Genomic DNA, 17,281 nt, shown 5'->3' with positions numbered 1-17,281 from the left:
AAAGGGACTTAATTTGTTAAAATATTGCATTTTCTTCTTGATTCGGTTTGCTTTAGTTTCAAATGTACCAAGTTGTGTTCAAGCGTACCAAAATGTGTTCACGCAAGTCACATGTGAGTACAACTGTCCTCTTATTGTTCAGAATTTCCTCTGCGTCATCCATCAAGATGATTGACAAGTTCTCTCCATGAGCAGATTGTGGCTTTATTTGTAACTGTCAAGACATGTAAACACTGTATGAATATTATAATGCATCTAGAGCAGGAATTAAGGTTTCATCAGGACAGCATTCTCGGACTGAGAAGTGCAATTCCACAACATTTTAAGATGAAGAGGTGCTCTTTTGGTTTTCAACTGTGATAACTAATGTGCTGACTCACAGAATCAGACACTACTGCTATTTATATAGCACATTTCACGTTATGAATTATAGTACCATTTGGTTCGTTGGTCCGTTGGGTCGGATTACTTTCACACCTCAAGTGAACCGTCCTGAGTTTGTTTCGAACCAAAGGAGAAAACACACTAGGTTCCGAAACAGACTCTCATGTGTGAAAGCACCCTAAAGCAAAGATTACTTGGGTAAATTTTTACAATAAAATACTCTTTCAACCTTTCTACTTAAAAAATGTAATGCTGAATTCAATGTGTTATTTGTTACAGTTACTTGTTCTTTGTAATTAGTTAATTAGTTGTAATTAATGTTTGAAATTTCTGAGTGAAAAGGAAATAGTACAACAAATATTTTTTTCAGTGTGAAAGACTTCTTATCCGCTTGAGAGGTTGACAGAAGAAGCCAAGGAAGAGCAGAAAGCAGGAACTGAAGCAATGATTATAAAAAAAATTAGCAGGGTTTATTGAATAATCTTAGTTGCGTACTGAGAATTTCTAGATCCTTCAATTTTTCAGGAGGTAACAAACCTTGGTACATACAATAGAATTTACCACACAGCACTTGCCTGTTTTGTTGCCTTTTTACACTAACCATATCTCTGCTGTGCTTTGTTTACTCATTTGGTTGTTGCATCTAATGAGAGGTTTTGCACACAAAGGATTTTTTTCTAATTATTGCCTTCACAATAACAAATGTCTATGGAGATAGCACCATTGTGGAATTCCCACAAAGGGTCAACGGCAAAAAACAATGGACATTCCTTCATTCCCCTCAGGTTTACTGGAAATCTCAATAGAGAGAGAGAGAGAGAGAGAGAGAGAGTTCCAGTGGCAGTGGCTATTGTACACGCTGCTTATGAAGGCGCTGAGTTTGTGTGGAGAGGGAGGTCAGACTCCCACCGGGAGGCCCTTCATTCTGGATGGTGGAAGGGCTTTCTCTCTCATGTAATCAAACCCCTGAGAACCACAGCCTGCCATTCTGTTGACATGGGGCCTGTGTGAGCGAGTCTTACACCGTGAGACTCTCAGAGAAGGGTTGGCTCTGGGGGCACATCCCGTCAGAACAGATGTGCAGGTTTTAGTTTCAGAGCACAAGGTTTTGGGTTTATCAGTGATCACATCAAAGTCTGTTAGAGCAAGAGCAAGGTTTGCAAAAACATGACTTTAACTGATCCAACTGTGTAGTTACCCGATTTTGATCAGAAGCATGATACTTTAACAAGACTCAGGCTTTGTTCAGACTGTCAGTCCATATCTGGTTTTTGTGCATGTCTGATTGAAATCCGATCAGATTTAGCTAGTGTGAAATGCTAAAAATCACATGAAATGCGTTTTCAAGCTACATTCATATGTGGTTTGAAATCCTATTCAAATTGCATTTCTGGAAATCCGTCTGATTGCTCTGATCGGATTTTGCATGGTTTATGTGACTTTCTCACGCCATGTAAAGCATAAATGTCAGACGTTGTTGTAGGAAACATGATGAAAGATGCTACAGAAACCAGGTTGTGCTGTTGCAAAAGTTCCGGTTTAGCAGAAAATGACAATACAACGCAAACATGTTTTTGAAACCGGCGGAAACGACAGCATTGAATAAAATAAAATGGTGTAACTAATAGAATAAAACCGCTCATACCAGCCTCCTACAGGTCTGCTGCTGCCTCAGAAGACGCAATAGTCCAGCGAGGCGGCAGCTACACAATGTCACATTGCAATTAAGACAACATATGTATTGCAAACCCCTCTGTGTTGCGGTTGTCGTTGCTGTGAACATAGCCTTAGGAAGGGCTAAGGCGGAAAAAACACGCAGGCCCTCATTTGCTCTGCAGCGTGATTTTCACCAGGATTATCAGTTCTACCTGGAAGAATCAGGAGCAAGAGCACGTTTGAATAAGATTTATTTAACAGTTAGTATACAAATTAGTATCCAATAGATGAAATGATAAGGTTCTTTGGCGTAGATCAAATCCGGAGGGTAGCCGAAGCTAGCAGTTCCTGTCTGAGGATGAAGGCAAGGGCAGAGCCTACCCCTATTTGATGGACAGGGACTGACCTGGTGGTGTTGGGGAGGATGGGGGTGTACGCCGGCGTCAGTATCTGCGAACGTAATAATGGGTGGGAATAGAACTTATATACTCCAAATGTTGAGTGATGATTAACTAGATCTATGGGTAATGAGTGACGTGACATTTGAGTCTTCCATGTAGAACTTACGCTGGAGCTCCCATTTCTGAAATGTTTCTGTTTTTTGATAAATAAACTCTTAACTTTTGGTTCCGAAAACGGTTCTGGTGTGCCGTGTGGGCGAAGCAATGGGAACATATCCTTTAATAGTAGAGCCCTGTGATTTCAGTGACACAGAAAACAGATGGAATCGTGCAATCCAGTCGTAACAAAATGGAATTGACTGTATAACGTGGAATGTTACAGAATTTGGGATGAATAAATCAAAAGTAGGGCTGTAAAATTAATTAAATCACGATATGGACTAGTGCAGGGCAGGCTCGGTTCCAGAATCAAATCACTGAGGGTGCGTCTGAAATTACTGAGGGTGCTCTAGTAAAGTGCAGATGTAGGCTAAGCAACAACCTCACCATAGCACTGTACAATGAGACCTTTAAGATTACTTACAAGTCATCACTTACCAATAATTGGAATATCATTTCAAAAATATTTTGCTACGAATGTTTTTCCATCAATCTATTAGTCTGCATGTCATATTTCTGTCCCATGCAGAGTGAATCCAGCATTTATATGTAGATGTCACTTCCGAGACTTTGCAGCATACAATTGGCCGTCGGTCCTCTTAGCAGCATGAAAAACAATAGATTTATTCAATGAATTATATATGCTGTAGCCTCGAAAGCGAGCAAAGACTGCTACAATCACTAAAATGCTTTTGCTTTGTCAGTTCATCGTGATCTCACAAAGTTCTGTTATAATAAATTATGCTGCCAAGTGCCAACAATGCACAATACATCTCTTACTTTCATCATGTCTACACTTTGTTTGTTAATGAGAGTTTTTTTGCGAGCCTGCATTTGCAAAGAGCCTGCTCTTTGAGTGGTGGGTGGCGTTGCTGTGGCATTGCTCATGTGACGTTGCTGTGTGGCACGGTAAAGAAAACTATCGTTTGCATGATTCTTTTTTTGCCACCTAATTGGACTTGAATGGTTAAATATACATACCTATGTGTCAAAATGACCATGTATTTGCAAGTAAACAGTTAGTCATGTGTTAATTGAATGTTAACAGTTGAGAACAAAAACACACAAGTATATTGGATCCGTGCAGCCGGACTCTTAAAGTGACAGCATCCAAATTGACCTGCTGTCATTATTAGTGAAGTTCCCTAAACATAATTTAGGAAGGAGGCGAGCCCATCTAATCTTTTAATCAACTCCTCTACCTCTACTCAGTCTCAGCTGTTTCAGCATCCAACCACCTCCCAAAACTCCACCTTCATCTTGGGTACCTTGCCCTACATAATCATATCCTAAATTTAGTCAATGTTACCCCTTTTCCCCCAAAGCAGAGCCAGAGCTAGATCGGAGCCAGAGCCTAGTTTCAAATCGGTTCTTTGTGTTTCCACACACAAAGCCCCAGCTCCGAGCCAGGAAAAGTGGTTCTTAAGTAGCACCAAAACATTGCTGGGCTAGAACAGGGCTAGAAGTAAGAACCGATTACGTCAGGCGCTGGGGGCGGGGTCAACAAGACGAACACAAACTTGAGATCCGCCATGTTTGAAATAGCAGCTAATGGAGCTAACAGCTGCTGTTCGTTTGTAATCTCCGTCTATACAAATTACGGCGAACTACATGAATGCGTTGGATTCGCTGTGTTTGCGTTGTGTTTTGATGCCGATGTAGGATCGCAAAGCCATGTAAATGAATAGTAACGCAACGTTTGCATTGTTGATGGAAGGCTTGTTCGCAGCGGTGCTGTGCAGAGACCGATCGCCGCATGATAACGAGTCTAGCGAGAGCATATGACTCCATATGCTTTTGATTCACTCATGCGTTTTTTTTATATCATACGTGGATCGGTCTGCACAGTGACGATGCGTCTCGAACAAGCCTGGTGTGTGTGTGTGTGTGTTTCCCGCTGGCTGCCCAGGGTTGCCAGGTTTTCACAACAAACCCGCCCAATTGCTACTCAAAACAAGCCCAATCGCGTTCCAGGGGGGATTCCCCAGTAAAAATCACATTTGGGGGTAAAATATGTGTTTTTTGGCATGGTTGCCTACTAAAATTCGCAATATGGGGCTAAACATCACATAACTGGGGTCGCTTCATCCCGCGGACATGAAAAAACAGCCCGCGGCAAAACAACATACTTGGCAACACTGCCGCTGCCTCGCTAGCGTTGCTGAGAGAGATGAGACGTAAACAGTGACGTAAGACCTGGCTCTGTTGTGGCTCTCAGCAGGTGGAAAAGCAAACCGGTTCTTAGAAGGCTCCTCAGTCGAACCAACTATGAACTGGGACTAGCTCTGGCTCTGAATTAGCTCTAGCACTTCCTTGGTGGAAAAGGGGTATGTGGGGGTATATCAGAGCTTGAGTTGAAGCTGCTTCATCGAGCCCCTCATCAGTGCACAGCAAGCCAAATAAGTTTAACCTAATATGTTAAGATTATATTGGCAAACAAACTCGTTTTGATTATACATTTTTATTAAATCATAAATCACAGAATCAACACTACTGTACCTTGCATATGCACATCATCAGGTAGGAAATTATACATGGATTAGATAGGTTAGGTGTTGATTTTTCTTCAAAATTCAATCATTTTGCAAAAATCTTCAAATATTGTATATTATAAAATATATAATGTGTTGATGTTATGATTATTTTAAAATCATTTGACAGTAAATAATAAACACAAAAATCACAGTCACACAGAACATGCAGACTTCATAATTAAATTTAGATTAGATTAGATTAGATTCAACTTTATTGTCATTACACAAGTACAAGTACAAGGCAACGAAATGCAGTTTAGGTCTAACCAGAAGTGCAATAGCAGCAAGTGCAGGATATACAATGGATGCGTAAGTGCAGGACATGGATATGTACTGAATATGTATAAATATGTATAAATAGAGAGACGTTATTACTATAAACAGAACTGAATTTACAGGTGAATATGTACAGTGAATAAATATACAGATGGCTATTACTATAAACAGAATTTACAGGTGAATATGTACTATGAATACAATATACAGATGGCTATTACTATAAACAGAATTTTACAGATAGAGGTATACAATAATATGTTAGGCTAATATGAGGAATAGCAGTGGATTAGGGTAGTGCAATAAATTATGGACAGAGCTATCCGGAAAAAAAAGTGTAAAGTGCAGTGGAAAGTGGTTGCATATTACATTTAGAAGTACAGTGCAAAAATGCAAATGTAAACATTGGTACTATAAATACAGTCGGCAGTGCAAATGAGCATAATCCAGTTAAGATATGGCAGTGTAAGATGCATATGTAAACAGTTGTCACTGTGATAAACAGTCGGTAGTGCAAATAACAAAGTGAAGGAAGATGTGAGGTAGGAGAGTTATCAGTTTATGAGGGAAGTGGATCAACGGGGGTTTGAGTTCAATAAAGAGACAGCTCTGGGGAAAAAACTGTTCTTTAGTCTGCTGGTCCTGGTCCGGTGGATCCTGAAACGCCTGCCGGAGGGCAGGAGAGAAAACAGTCTGTGGGCTGGGTGAGAGGAGTCCTTGAGGATGCTGCGAGCTCGATGCAGGCAGCGTTTCCTCTGGATGTGTTCGATGGCAGGTAGTGGAGTCCCTGTGATACGCTGGGCAGTTTTCATCACCCGCTGCAGTGCCTTGCGCTCCGCAACAGAGCAGCTCCCATACCACACTGCCACACAGTTGGTCAGGATGCTTTCTATTGCGCAGCGATAGAAGTTCACCAGGATAGCCCAGGAGAGCTGATTCTTCCTCAGTGTCCTCAGGAAGAAGAGGCGCTGGTGAGCCTTCTTGACCAGGCTGGAGGTGTTGGTCGTCCACGACATGTCCGCCGAGATGTGGATCCCCAGGAACTTGAAACTGGAGACACGTTCAACAGCCATTCCATTGATGTGGATGGTGTCGTGTGTGCCTCTTGACTCTTTCCTGAAGTCCACGATGAGCTCCTTCGTTTTGGTGGTGTTGAGGAGCAGGTTATTATCAGCGCACCATGTGGCCAGGTGCTGGATCTCTTCCCTGTAGGCAGTCTCATCGTTGTTGCTGATGAGCCCGATCACCGTAGTGTCGTCCGCAAACTTGACGATAGAATTAGATCCATACACAGGCTTGCAGTCGGCGGTGAAGAGGGAGTAGAGAAACGGGCTTAGCACACAGCCTTGTGGTACACCAGTGTTGAGTGTGATGGATGTGGAGCAGGTGAATCCTGAACGAACATTCTGGGGTCTGTCAGTTAGGAAGTCCAAAATCCAGTTACACATTGAAGTGTTGATGCCCAGGTCTCCAAGTTTAGCTATTAACTTGGATGGGATTACAGTGTTGAATGCGGAGCTGAAGTCAACAAACAGCATGCGTGCATACGTGTTCTTATGGTCCAGATGGGTGAGCACAGAGTGCAGTGCCATGGAAACGGCATCCTCTGTGCTCCTATTGCTGCGGTAGGCAAACTGGTGTGAGTCCAATGTGGATGGTAGAGAGTCTTTTAGGTGTTCCAGGACCAGCCGCTCAAAGCACTTCATAACGATGGGTGTGAGTGCTACAGGGCGGTAGTCATTAGGGCACCTCGGGTTAGAGTGTTTTGGCACTGGCACAATGGAAGTGCGTTTAAAGCATGTCGGTACAGCTGCTTGGGCAAGAGACAGGTTGAAAATGTCTGTAAAAACCCCAGCGAGCTGCTCCGCACATGCCCTGAGCACACGTCCAGGGATGTTGTCTGGTCCAGCAGCCTTGTGTGCGCTGATCTGGCTCAGTGCCTTGCAGACATCTGTGGAGGAGAGTGTGATTGGTGGGTGGTCAGCTGAGGGTTTGAGCTTGGTGGCAGTTTCTCTGTTGTCTCTTTCAAAACGAGCATAAAAGTAATTTAGCTCGTTCAGGAAGTTGACATCAGTGGCTGCGGGGGTGGAGTGGGGGGGTTTGTAGTCACTGATGGCCTGGATGCCCTGCCACATGCGTCGAGGGTCAGAGTTGGAAAAGTGACCCTCTATCTTTAGCTTGTAGCAGTGCTTGGCCTTTTTGATGCCCCTCTTCAGGTTTGCCCTGGACGTACTGTAGGCTTGTGCATCACCTGATCTGAAGGCAGTATTGCGTGACTTCAGCAGGAGTCGAACTTCCCTGTTCATCCAAGGCTTCTGATTAGGGTATGTGGTGATCTGTTTCTGGGTTGTAACACTGTCGATGGTGGTATTGATATGATCCAATACAGAGGAAGTGAATGAGTCAATGTCCGTGTGAGCGCCACTGGTGGCTTGAGAAGCAAACATACTCCAGTCTGTGTTTAGAAACCTTTCCTGGAGTGTGGAGTCTGCCCCCGCAGGCCACACCTTGATGGTCTTTACTGATGGCTTCACACGGTTGATGAGGGGTGAATATTTGGGTGATAGAAACAAAGAGAGGTGGTCTGACTGTCCCAGGTGGGGGAGGGGTGTCGCAACGTAAGCTCCAGCCATGTTCGTGTAAACATGGTCTAAGGTTTTGTTTCCTCTGGTGTGGCAGGAAACATGCTGGTGAAACTTGGGTAGCACTGACTTTAGGTTTGAATGATTAAAGTCACCTGCAACAATAAACGCAGCTTCCGGGTGATCAGTCTGTTGTTTACTGATGGCTGCGTGAAGTTCTTTCATAGCAAGCTTGGCATCAGCATCCGGGGGAATATAGGCTGCAGTGATAATAGTGGAGGTGAACTCCCGCGGTAGATAAAACGGTCTACATTTAACCATGAGAAACTCCAGGTTAGCTGAACAATGACTCCCAACAATAGCAGAGTTTGTGCACCAAGCTTTGTTAATATAAATGCACAATCCACCCCCTCTGCTCTTCCCGGAGCCATCTAGTGTTCTATCCGCCCGGAGTGTGTGGCGTCCCGCTAGCTCAATAGCGGTGTCCGGTATTCCGCTGTTTAACCAGGTTTCAGTGAAGATTAGGACGTTACAGTTCAAAAGTTTCTTACTGTGTGTAATGCTGAGTCGAATCTCCTCCATTTTGTTCACTAGCGATCGTACATTGGCAAGGAAAATGTTGGGTAAAGAGAGCCGGTAAGGAGTTAGCCTTAGCTTAGCTCTTAGACCTCCACGCTTACCCCGCCTTTGTTTACGATCACAGCGCCGCCTTCCGCCTCCGGCCGGGCAGAGCGCATCGCCTCGGGCGTCCTAGCGATCTCAGGAAGGAGTTGAAGATTGTCCATAAAACTGTCGGAAATTCGCAAACCAATATCCAAAAGCTCACAGCGGGTGTACGATGTAAAAGCACAACTGTTCTGTACGAACAGACCCGAGATGAACAAGAAAAATACCGCAAAATTGCAGAATCTGGAGAGACGCTGAGCCTCGCGATCTACTCGCGCCGCCATCTTGGTCGAAAATAAAGATCTTTTTGCGCAATATTCTTTGCAATATTTCGTATTGCGAAGTGTACAGCCCAACTTTTTGATTTATTAATCCAAAATGTGCCAAATTCTCTGACATCCTGTTTTATACTGTAAATTCCGACTGGATTGTATGATTCTAAATCAATAATGCACTTACATAGAGGCAAAATGAAGCAAAACTAGCCCCTTTAAACTATATTGATTATCTAGAACAAGAAGAACAACCTCCCAGCACCAAGTTTTTTCAATGCTGCACTCAGGTTTAACTGTTGGAATAGCAGTATTGGGTTACAAGCATTTTAGGATGTATCCTCAGTTAGTAACTGCTCTTTATAATGGCAGTGTAACACATGGCGTAATTCGTTGAAGACAATTTAACAGACTCTCTTTGCTCACCTAAGGTTATACACTGATATTCTAGTATTTTAATTTCTCTTTTTAAATTCTCTAATGTGTGTAATTTATAATTAGCTTGAGCTTCTTTGTTCTTAATTAATGTCTGTAATTACTTGAAAAACTTAACGTGTAAATGTGATTGCTTAATTGACTGTGGTATTGGTATCAATAACCCTGGAACGCTGACAATTCATGTCTGTTGTCATTGTTAACCCTTATGACAAATAAGTGTGCTGAACTGTATTGAATATCCACTGTGTACTTCCAGTCTTAAAAGTTTTCTTACAGGTAATATAATATTAAAAATACATGAAATACTTAAGAGTACAATTTCATGACTGTTTTTAACACACTTAAGTGTGCTTTTAAAAAGTGCTCTTTGCAATAATGTTTTAAAAAAAATATGTTTTATTTTAAAGTACTTTTTTATATATATATTTTGCTGTTTAAAGAAGCGCACTTATTTTAATGTTGACTAAAGCACATGTGAAGTGCTTGATTATAATTTTAACTCTAGTGTGTTATTCAATATTACAATTAAAGTTAATGTATTTTAAATGTACTGAAGTTATTACAACAAATAATACATTATAACAAATATGTAATTACACATACAAGGTCTCATTTGTTAACATGAATTAATGCAATCACTAACATGAACTAACATTTAGCAATATATGGACCCACTTTATATTAGGTGGCCTTAACTACTGTGTACTAACATTTACCAGTTTCCCACCTCAATATCAGCAAAAGTGTTTTACAATACAATATGAACACAATAAGTACATTGTACATTGTAGTTTGATTGTATTTTTTGATGTAGTTAAGGCCACCTAATATAAATTGGGACCCAATATATATATTTTATAGCATTTATGAACATTTGTTACATTTTCATGTTAGTTCACATTGCATTAACTTTTGATTAAAAAAATTTGTTGGTAAATGTTGAGGTTAACATAAAGTAAGATGAATAAATACTGTAGAAGTTCATTGTTAGTGCAGGGTAACAAATTAAACGTTGTAAGTGACTTCTTTACAAAAGTATATTTTAGTTGATCACAAATGCTTCTCAGTACATTCCGCGGCACATTTTAACCATATTTCAAATACAATAGAAGTAATTATGAATTGACACACAAGTATGTACTGAAGTCCTACTTAATTGGGTCAAAAAACACTCAAAGTCCAAGTATTTACATTTGATATAAATATATACTATAATTCATTTTCATTTAAATGCAACAAATATGCAATTAAGTGTCCGAAAACATTCACACTTAAGTATATCCTTTTAAAGTATATTATCTCCGTAATGAGTACTCTTTTTGGAAGTAAACTGAAGTTTACTTCTTTTTTCTTTTTTACAAGGGAACATTCACTGATATAGCAGAGCCTCAACTTTGTTTGAGAGTTCCAAAGATAAATGGAGGTGGACTGTGTATTGAATATTAAGGTCAGTGATTTTGTCTGGGCTGTCAAGCCGTTGAGTCCGAGGGCACAGGGCCAGACCTTTGCAGCTGCTCTGTCTGTAGTGCCTTTGACGGGGTGAACAGTGAACACCCATCCCCCTCTCGTCCCACAGGAACATCCTTCACCGTCCTTCACTGGTGCTGCAGCCTGGGTGACTGAGTGCATTGTGTGTCCGGGGGGGGTGTTGGATGCTCTTGTCAACATGTCAAGAATCAGACATAAGTTACTTTTCTATCTTAGCTAAATCCTACTTGTAACCGAGTTCCATGTGATTTATATCAAAAGGAAACAGAAGCAGGATATACACACCAACATTTCCAAAGAGATCTATGCGTAAAGATACGGAACAAGGCATAACAAAGCCCTGAAGAATCCAGCTAAACCAGTCTGCTGACATTAGTTTCCTTTGAGCTGTACGTTCTGTGAGTTAGTAGGCTTGCTGCTGTAATTATAGTTGACCCTTTGTAAAAACAACAAAACCTGTCAATTGTTTAACCAGCTTGACACACATGTACACACACAAGCAGGTGGAAACAACGTGATGTTTATGGTGTCGGAAAGCTATATACACACCTGTTGCAGTGTCAAGGAATGAAAGCATTTTTCTAGAGAAATGCCTTACGTAGCTATCTTACTCAAGAAGTCTCTAATGCTCACCAATGCTGCATATAGTGCTATATTATGTTATTCATTATTCCTGTGACCAAAGCTGAATTTTCATCATCATTACTCTACAATCTTCAGTGTCACATGATCCTTCAGAAATCATTCTAATATTCTGATTTGCTGTTTCAGAAACACTTTTCATTGTAACACGTATTATACAGGTGTGCTGCTTACTATATGTCATAAGTCGTGTGGGTATATACGGCATCTCAATAAACCCGTCTCCGGCGTGTTGACTCAGATTGTTAGAATATTACAATTAAATAATACTTAAATCGATATGTCATCCTCAATAAACCCGTCTCCAGCGTGTTGCCTCCGATCATTCGAATATTGCACTTTAATAATTATTTAATCAACATCATCCTCAATAAACCCGTCTCCAGCATGTTGCCCCCGGTCCCTCGAATATTCTGATCTATTATGACCTCCGAGCTGTAAAACTGCCAGAATAATAATAATAATACGCTGTTTGTTAATTGGCCAGAGGAGAACTGGCACCCTGACTGAGCCTGGTTTCTCCCAAGGTTTATTTTTCTCCATTAGGTCACCTAATGGGGTTTTGGTTTCCTTGCCACTGTTGCCTCTGGCTTGGCGTGCTCAGTTGGGGACACTAAATTTTTCAACTAAACATCGAAATACATCTAAATAATAAACTAAATTAACCATTTAAACTAAATTACTGATCAAATTATTGATCTAAAGCCCACACTGTCACTGTATGATACTTGAAATTTTTCCAGAATGGCTATACAGCTGAATAAAATTATGCTGCATTATTTTCCTGTTTAACACTGTAAAGCTGCTTTGAAACAATCTACATTGTTAAAAGCGCTATATAAATAAAGTTGACTTGACTTGACTTGACTATATTTGTGGCAGTAGTATGGGTCAAAAATGGGTCAAAATTATCGATTTTTCTTTTATGCCAAAAATCATTAGGATATTAAGTAAAGATCATGTTCCAAGAAGATATTTTGTAAATTTCCTACCATACATATATCAAAAATGTATTATTAGTAGTAATATGCGTTGCTAAGGCGATTTTCTCGCACTCTCAGTTTCCAGATTTTCAAATAGTTGTATCTCGGCCAAGTATTGTCCTATCCTAACAAACCATACATTATGGAAAGCTTATTTAGATTCAGAATTCTGCAGAAACCCTTCTGCTTTAAGAAAATCTTGTGTTGGCACTTGGCTGGTTCTCTAAAACGTTTGGCGCTATAAGAACATTGATCTGTTTGTTTGTGATGCAGAAATTACATTCTTTATCCTTTTTTTAAGTTTTCTTTCTCTTTCCTCTTCTTCATGTGAAGGTCTCGATGACAGCTTACAACAATATGTGCACAACTTTGAGAGAGAGAAGATTAATGGAGAACAGCTACTGAAGATCTCCCATCAGGACCTTGAGGAACTGGCCGTTGCCCGCATTGGCCACCAGGAACTGGTTTTAGAGGCCGTAGATCTCCTCTGTGCTCTGGTTAGTGTTCTCATTCACATTTGTTGTGCCTCTAACTTATGACATATTTATGACATATTTACTGTAGTAAAAATATATTTAAGGACTGCCTTTAAGTCAAGCAATTATTTAATGTTTTTGAAATAAGTCGCTTCTGCTCACCAAGGCTGCATTTATTTAATCAAAAATATAGTAAAACACTGATATTGTGAAATATTGTGAAGTAATACTGTAATATTGTAAACTTTAAACATTTTATTTATTCTTGTGATGACAAAGCTGTATTTTCAGCATCATTACTCCAGTCTTCATAGATCATTCTAATATGCTGATTTGATGCTCAGGTAACATATATTATAATTATTTTCTATGTTGAAAACTGTTTTTGCTGCTTAACATTTTCGTGTAAACAATGATACTATTAAAACATTTGTGGTAAGATAAAAATAGAGAAATTAATACTTTTATTCATCAGTGATGCTCGTTTAAACTGATCAAAAGTGACTGTGAAGACATTTATAATGTTACAAAAGATTTCTATTTAATAAATAAATGTAATAAATTAAAAAATAAATGCTGTTCATTGTACTTTCTGTTCATCAAAGAATCCTGAAAAAAAAGTATTATCATTTCCACAAAAAAAATGTTTTTTGAGCATTAAATCATCATATTAGAATGATTTCTGAAGGATCATGTGACACTGAAGACTGGAGTAATGATGCTGAAAATTCAGCTTTGATCACAGGAATAAATTACATATAACAGTTCTTTTCATTTCTGATAATATTTCGCAATATTACTGTTTTACTGTGTTTTGGACTATATAAATACAACCTTGGTGAGCATAAAAGACTTCTTTCAAAAACATAATTTGTTTTACTGTACTGTACATACATAAAAATAAGTCACCTCCACCTTCATTTATATAGCGTTTTTTTACAACACAGAATGCTTCAACGCTAGCCTAGAAATCTAGACGCACCCTAGCGGCAGAAAATGTATTTTGCCGCGAGTGTAGTCTAGCAACTCTCAGTAGACCTGAGAGCTGGAAAAACCAAACTCTGGTCAGGCCAATCACAGCATGTGTAGAGTCGGTGGGCGGGCTTAACATAATGACGGCACGTCATGGCAGAGTTGCGGAGGTTCTGCGTGCTACTCGTAAAAACAAAGCAGCTGTCGAACAGCGGTCTTTGGAAACGGCTTTGGCCGCGACTCTGGAAGACTTGGAGTTAAGCTTTTCTTTGAGAAAAGAACAAAGAACGGCACTTCACCTTCTTCTTTGCTCTGGTTGGTTGTGGCGCTCATGGCGCTATCCAATTGTGTACAGAGGGAATTTGAAAGACAACCGTTTATCCCGCCCCTCCGATTGAGCCCTGTCAATGGTGAGTTTCCAGACTCAACATCTTGATGTGGGTCTGGCTTGTCAGGCTACTTCAAAGCGGCTTTACAGTGATATTAGGAAATTAATTTTGTTAAGTAAGATTTTGATTGATTAATTTCTGTTGTAAAAACTGATTAGTTATTTAATCCTCAACCAATGCGTTCCGGACCCCATCCGCACAGCAACAGCAATTGGTGGCCGGAGAACGCAAACCATGAAATAGGTTTAAAATAGTTTTAAAACTATACCACCACCATCCCCACGTAAACCACAAAAAGGGCTAATCGGCCAAAACAGCGACGGCATGTACGCAAGCATTACATGTTTAGTCTATAGGCAACCGTGTTTGAATACGTATGTGTGCATATGTGTTTTTATCTGTATAGAGTGGAAGGGAAGGGAAGGGAAGGTAAGGAGGCCTTCACAGGGGAGAGTCTAGTTGACACAGTCTCTGCCGACACTTCAGGGCTGCATTGTGGTCTTGTCTAGGAGCAGGTCCACCATCTGATCTGGATCCGGCTGACTGCAGTAGACCTCGGGATAAACAGAGAGACTAACATTAGCATAGATGCCATTCTTTTTATGATGTAACGAGTACATCAGGTGTTATGGGAAGTGTTCCCGGTTCCGGCAGACCTAATTAACGCAGCCTAAAACAATCATTTAACTGATTTGAATAATAGAAATTGATAATGTTTCATGTGTATGCCATAGTAAAGAGATGTGTTTTTAGTCTAGATTTAAACTGACAGAGTGTGTCTGCTTCCCGAACAGTGCTAGGAAGTCTGTTCCAGAGTTTAGGTGCTAAATAGGAAGAGGATCGACCGCCAGCAGTTGATTTTGATATTCTAGGTATTATCACTGGTCAGAATTTTGGGATTGCAATAGACGTGATTTGATACAATATGCTGTGTTTTTTTATGGCACTTAAATGTAAAGGACCATGTAATTGCATCAGGATGTTATAATAAATGTCTCAACCTCAGTAAAACCTTGCAAAAGTTTTATACACAATAAGTATGTACCCAATATTTTATTTTAATATTTAATATTTTAGCATTTTATCAAAAGCATTTTTATCAAAAGCTTAATATTTTAATATATGTAGTAGTTAAATATAGCTAATATATAGAGGGACTACATCATAACAAGATAAAAAAAATACTAGCTTGTTTTCAGCAAGTCCCCAGCCAGCACAAACCCTTCTAATCTAAACTATTTTGCCAAAGTACACTTACTGAGAGCTGGAAGCACAGAATGAGAAGCCGTTCACACAGGACATGTTTTTGCTGTCAAATTCTACTGGATGAAATGCATAAGAATGGACCAGAATGAAGGGGTCTCAAAACTATTTTTAAATTCCTTCATTTTATTTTGCCTAATGTTTCTAAATGTTTTTTTTTTATGGTTTTAGTTAACAATAATAACCTTGTTTGGTAAGAGAAACATAAATAATTTAAAAGGGAAAATAATTGATCAGTCTTGCCATACTATTGTTATTTTATACATGCAGTATTAGGATCTCTGGGACTCATAACATAATGAATGTAAAGTACATTTCAACACTGTTTTACAGGACAGTATGATTTTGAAAAAAGGAAACAAGGACATCATTACATGAGAAATGACTGGCTCAGACAGACGTTGGTTTCTATGGCTGTGTTCTGTGCATGGGGTAGAAAATTCAAGGACCTTATAATGGACACATGGAAATGCTTAGGAAGAAGGTCTTGGTGGCTTTGACTGATGGTCATGTCAGTACTGGTTAAAGATACCGTACATCCCAGTGTCCAGCGCTGAATGCTATAATTGTGCCCAGACCCCTAGCATCAAAAGCAGACGATGGCCACAAATCCATTTTGGGTTCCCCAAAGAACCTTTTAGTCAACAGTTGTTAAAAATAACTTTTTTTTCTTAGAATGTTTTAATAATATAAAGAATCATTTTCCACTTTAAAGAACCTTTTTTGCAAAGGAAAGATTCCATTGATGTTAAAGTTTCTTCATGGAACCACAGATGCCAATAAAGACCTTTTATATTTAAGAGTGTGCAATTTCACACTCATTATTCCAAATACTTGACCACAGAATGCAGATTGACCAATTGTAATCAAGCATCCCAGAGAGCCATGCAATAAATCTTCAGATAAAATAATGTAGTAATATACAGATAGAATCTCAGGAATTTCCTTAGATGTCAATTAACACATTTTGTGAAATGCATCATTGTCTAAGTAGAATTAATGATACAGAATGAAACTCATAATGATTTTTTCAGATCGTCTCCCCAAACCTCATACATCTGTTTTGTCCTTAAATCACGATGGAAAGAGGCTCCTATTGTCTCATAGCACTGGAAATGATATTAAAGGCACTCAGGCCAAGTATTGGATGCAGAAAGTGCTACGTGTTAGTAGGGCTCCAGATCTCTCCCTGATGGGATGTCCTGAAGTCTATTTCATGCTGAACAGGAAACAAATTCCTGCCCCCATATGTGAGAGCGTCTATGAACTCTGTCTGTGCCCTGATGGACGAAACCAATCTCTCATTTCCTACAAACCCTATCAGGTGTAGGTAACCCTATAATTTTATAAATAAAAACCCTCAAAGCACCTTGGCGCCTTCATTCAATTTAAATTATTTGATGAACGCTAACTTGTAACATTGCCATGCTGATATTAATGTTGAATCAAGTACTTCTAGTCAGCAGACAAGAATTAAACAGGAAGCTAATTACGCTGGTTAGCTTTGTCTTTGTGCAGCGTTATGTGACTCTAAAGTTCCCATAAAAACTCCATATGTTCTCAAATGAACATCCTCGTGAGTTGGCAATGTGAGCAGTTTAAAATACACAGAAAGCAATACTGTTACTAAATATTCAACTATATTATGTTCAGCTCATTTCAATTATCATAAAGTCATAATTAAAAGATACAATTTTGAA

At 39.7% G+C, this 17,281-nt stretch overlaps 1 protein-coding gene across 3 annotated transcripts in view; it reads left to right on the top strand.

Annotated features, from left to right (window-relative positions):
- Positions 1-17,281, top strand: part of LOC307136522 (connector enhancer of kinase suppressor of ras 3-like) — a 114,183-nt gene that overhangs the window by 13,477 nt on the left and 83,425 nt on the right. For all 3 annotated transcript variants that reach the window (XM_079833634.1, XM_079833636.1, XM_079833635.1), the window contains exon 2: positions 12,815-12,978. In XM_079833634.1, the coding sequence (XP_079689760.1) occupies positions 12,815-12,978 (164 nt within the window). The remainder of the gene's footprint in view (positions 1-12,814; positions 12,979-17,281) is intronic.

Source organism: Gobio gobio (genome assembly GCF_949357685.1).
Source record: "Gobio gobio genome assembly, chromosome: 13".
NCBI lineage: Eukaryota > Metazoa > Chordata > Actinopteri > Cypriniformes > Gobionidae > Gobio > Gobio gobio.
This window is presented reverse-complemented; position numbering and strand designations above follow the sequence as displayed.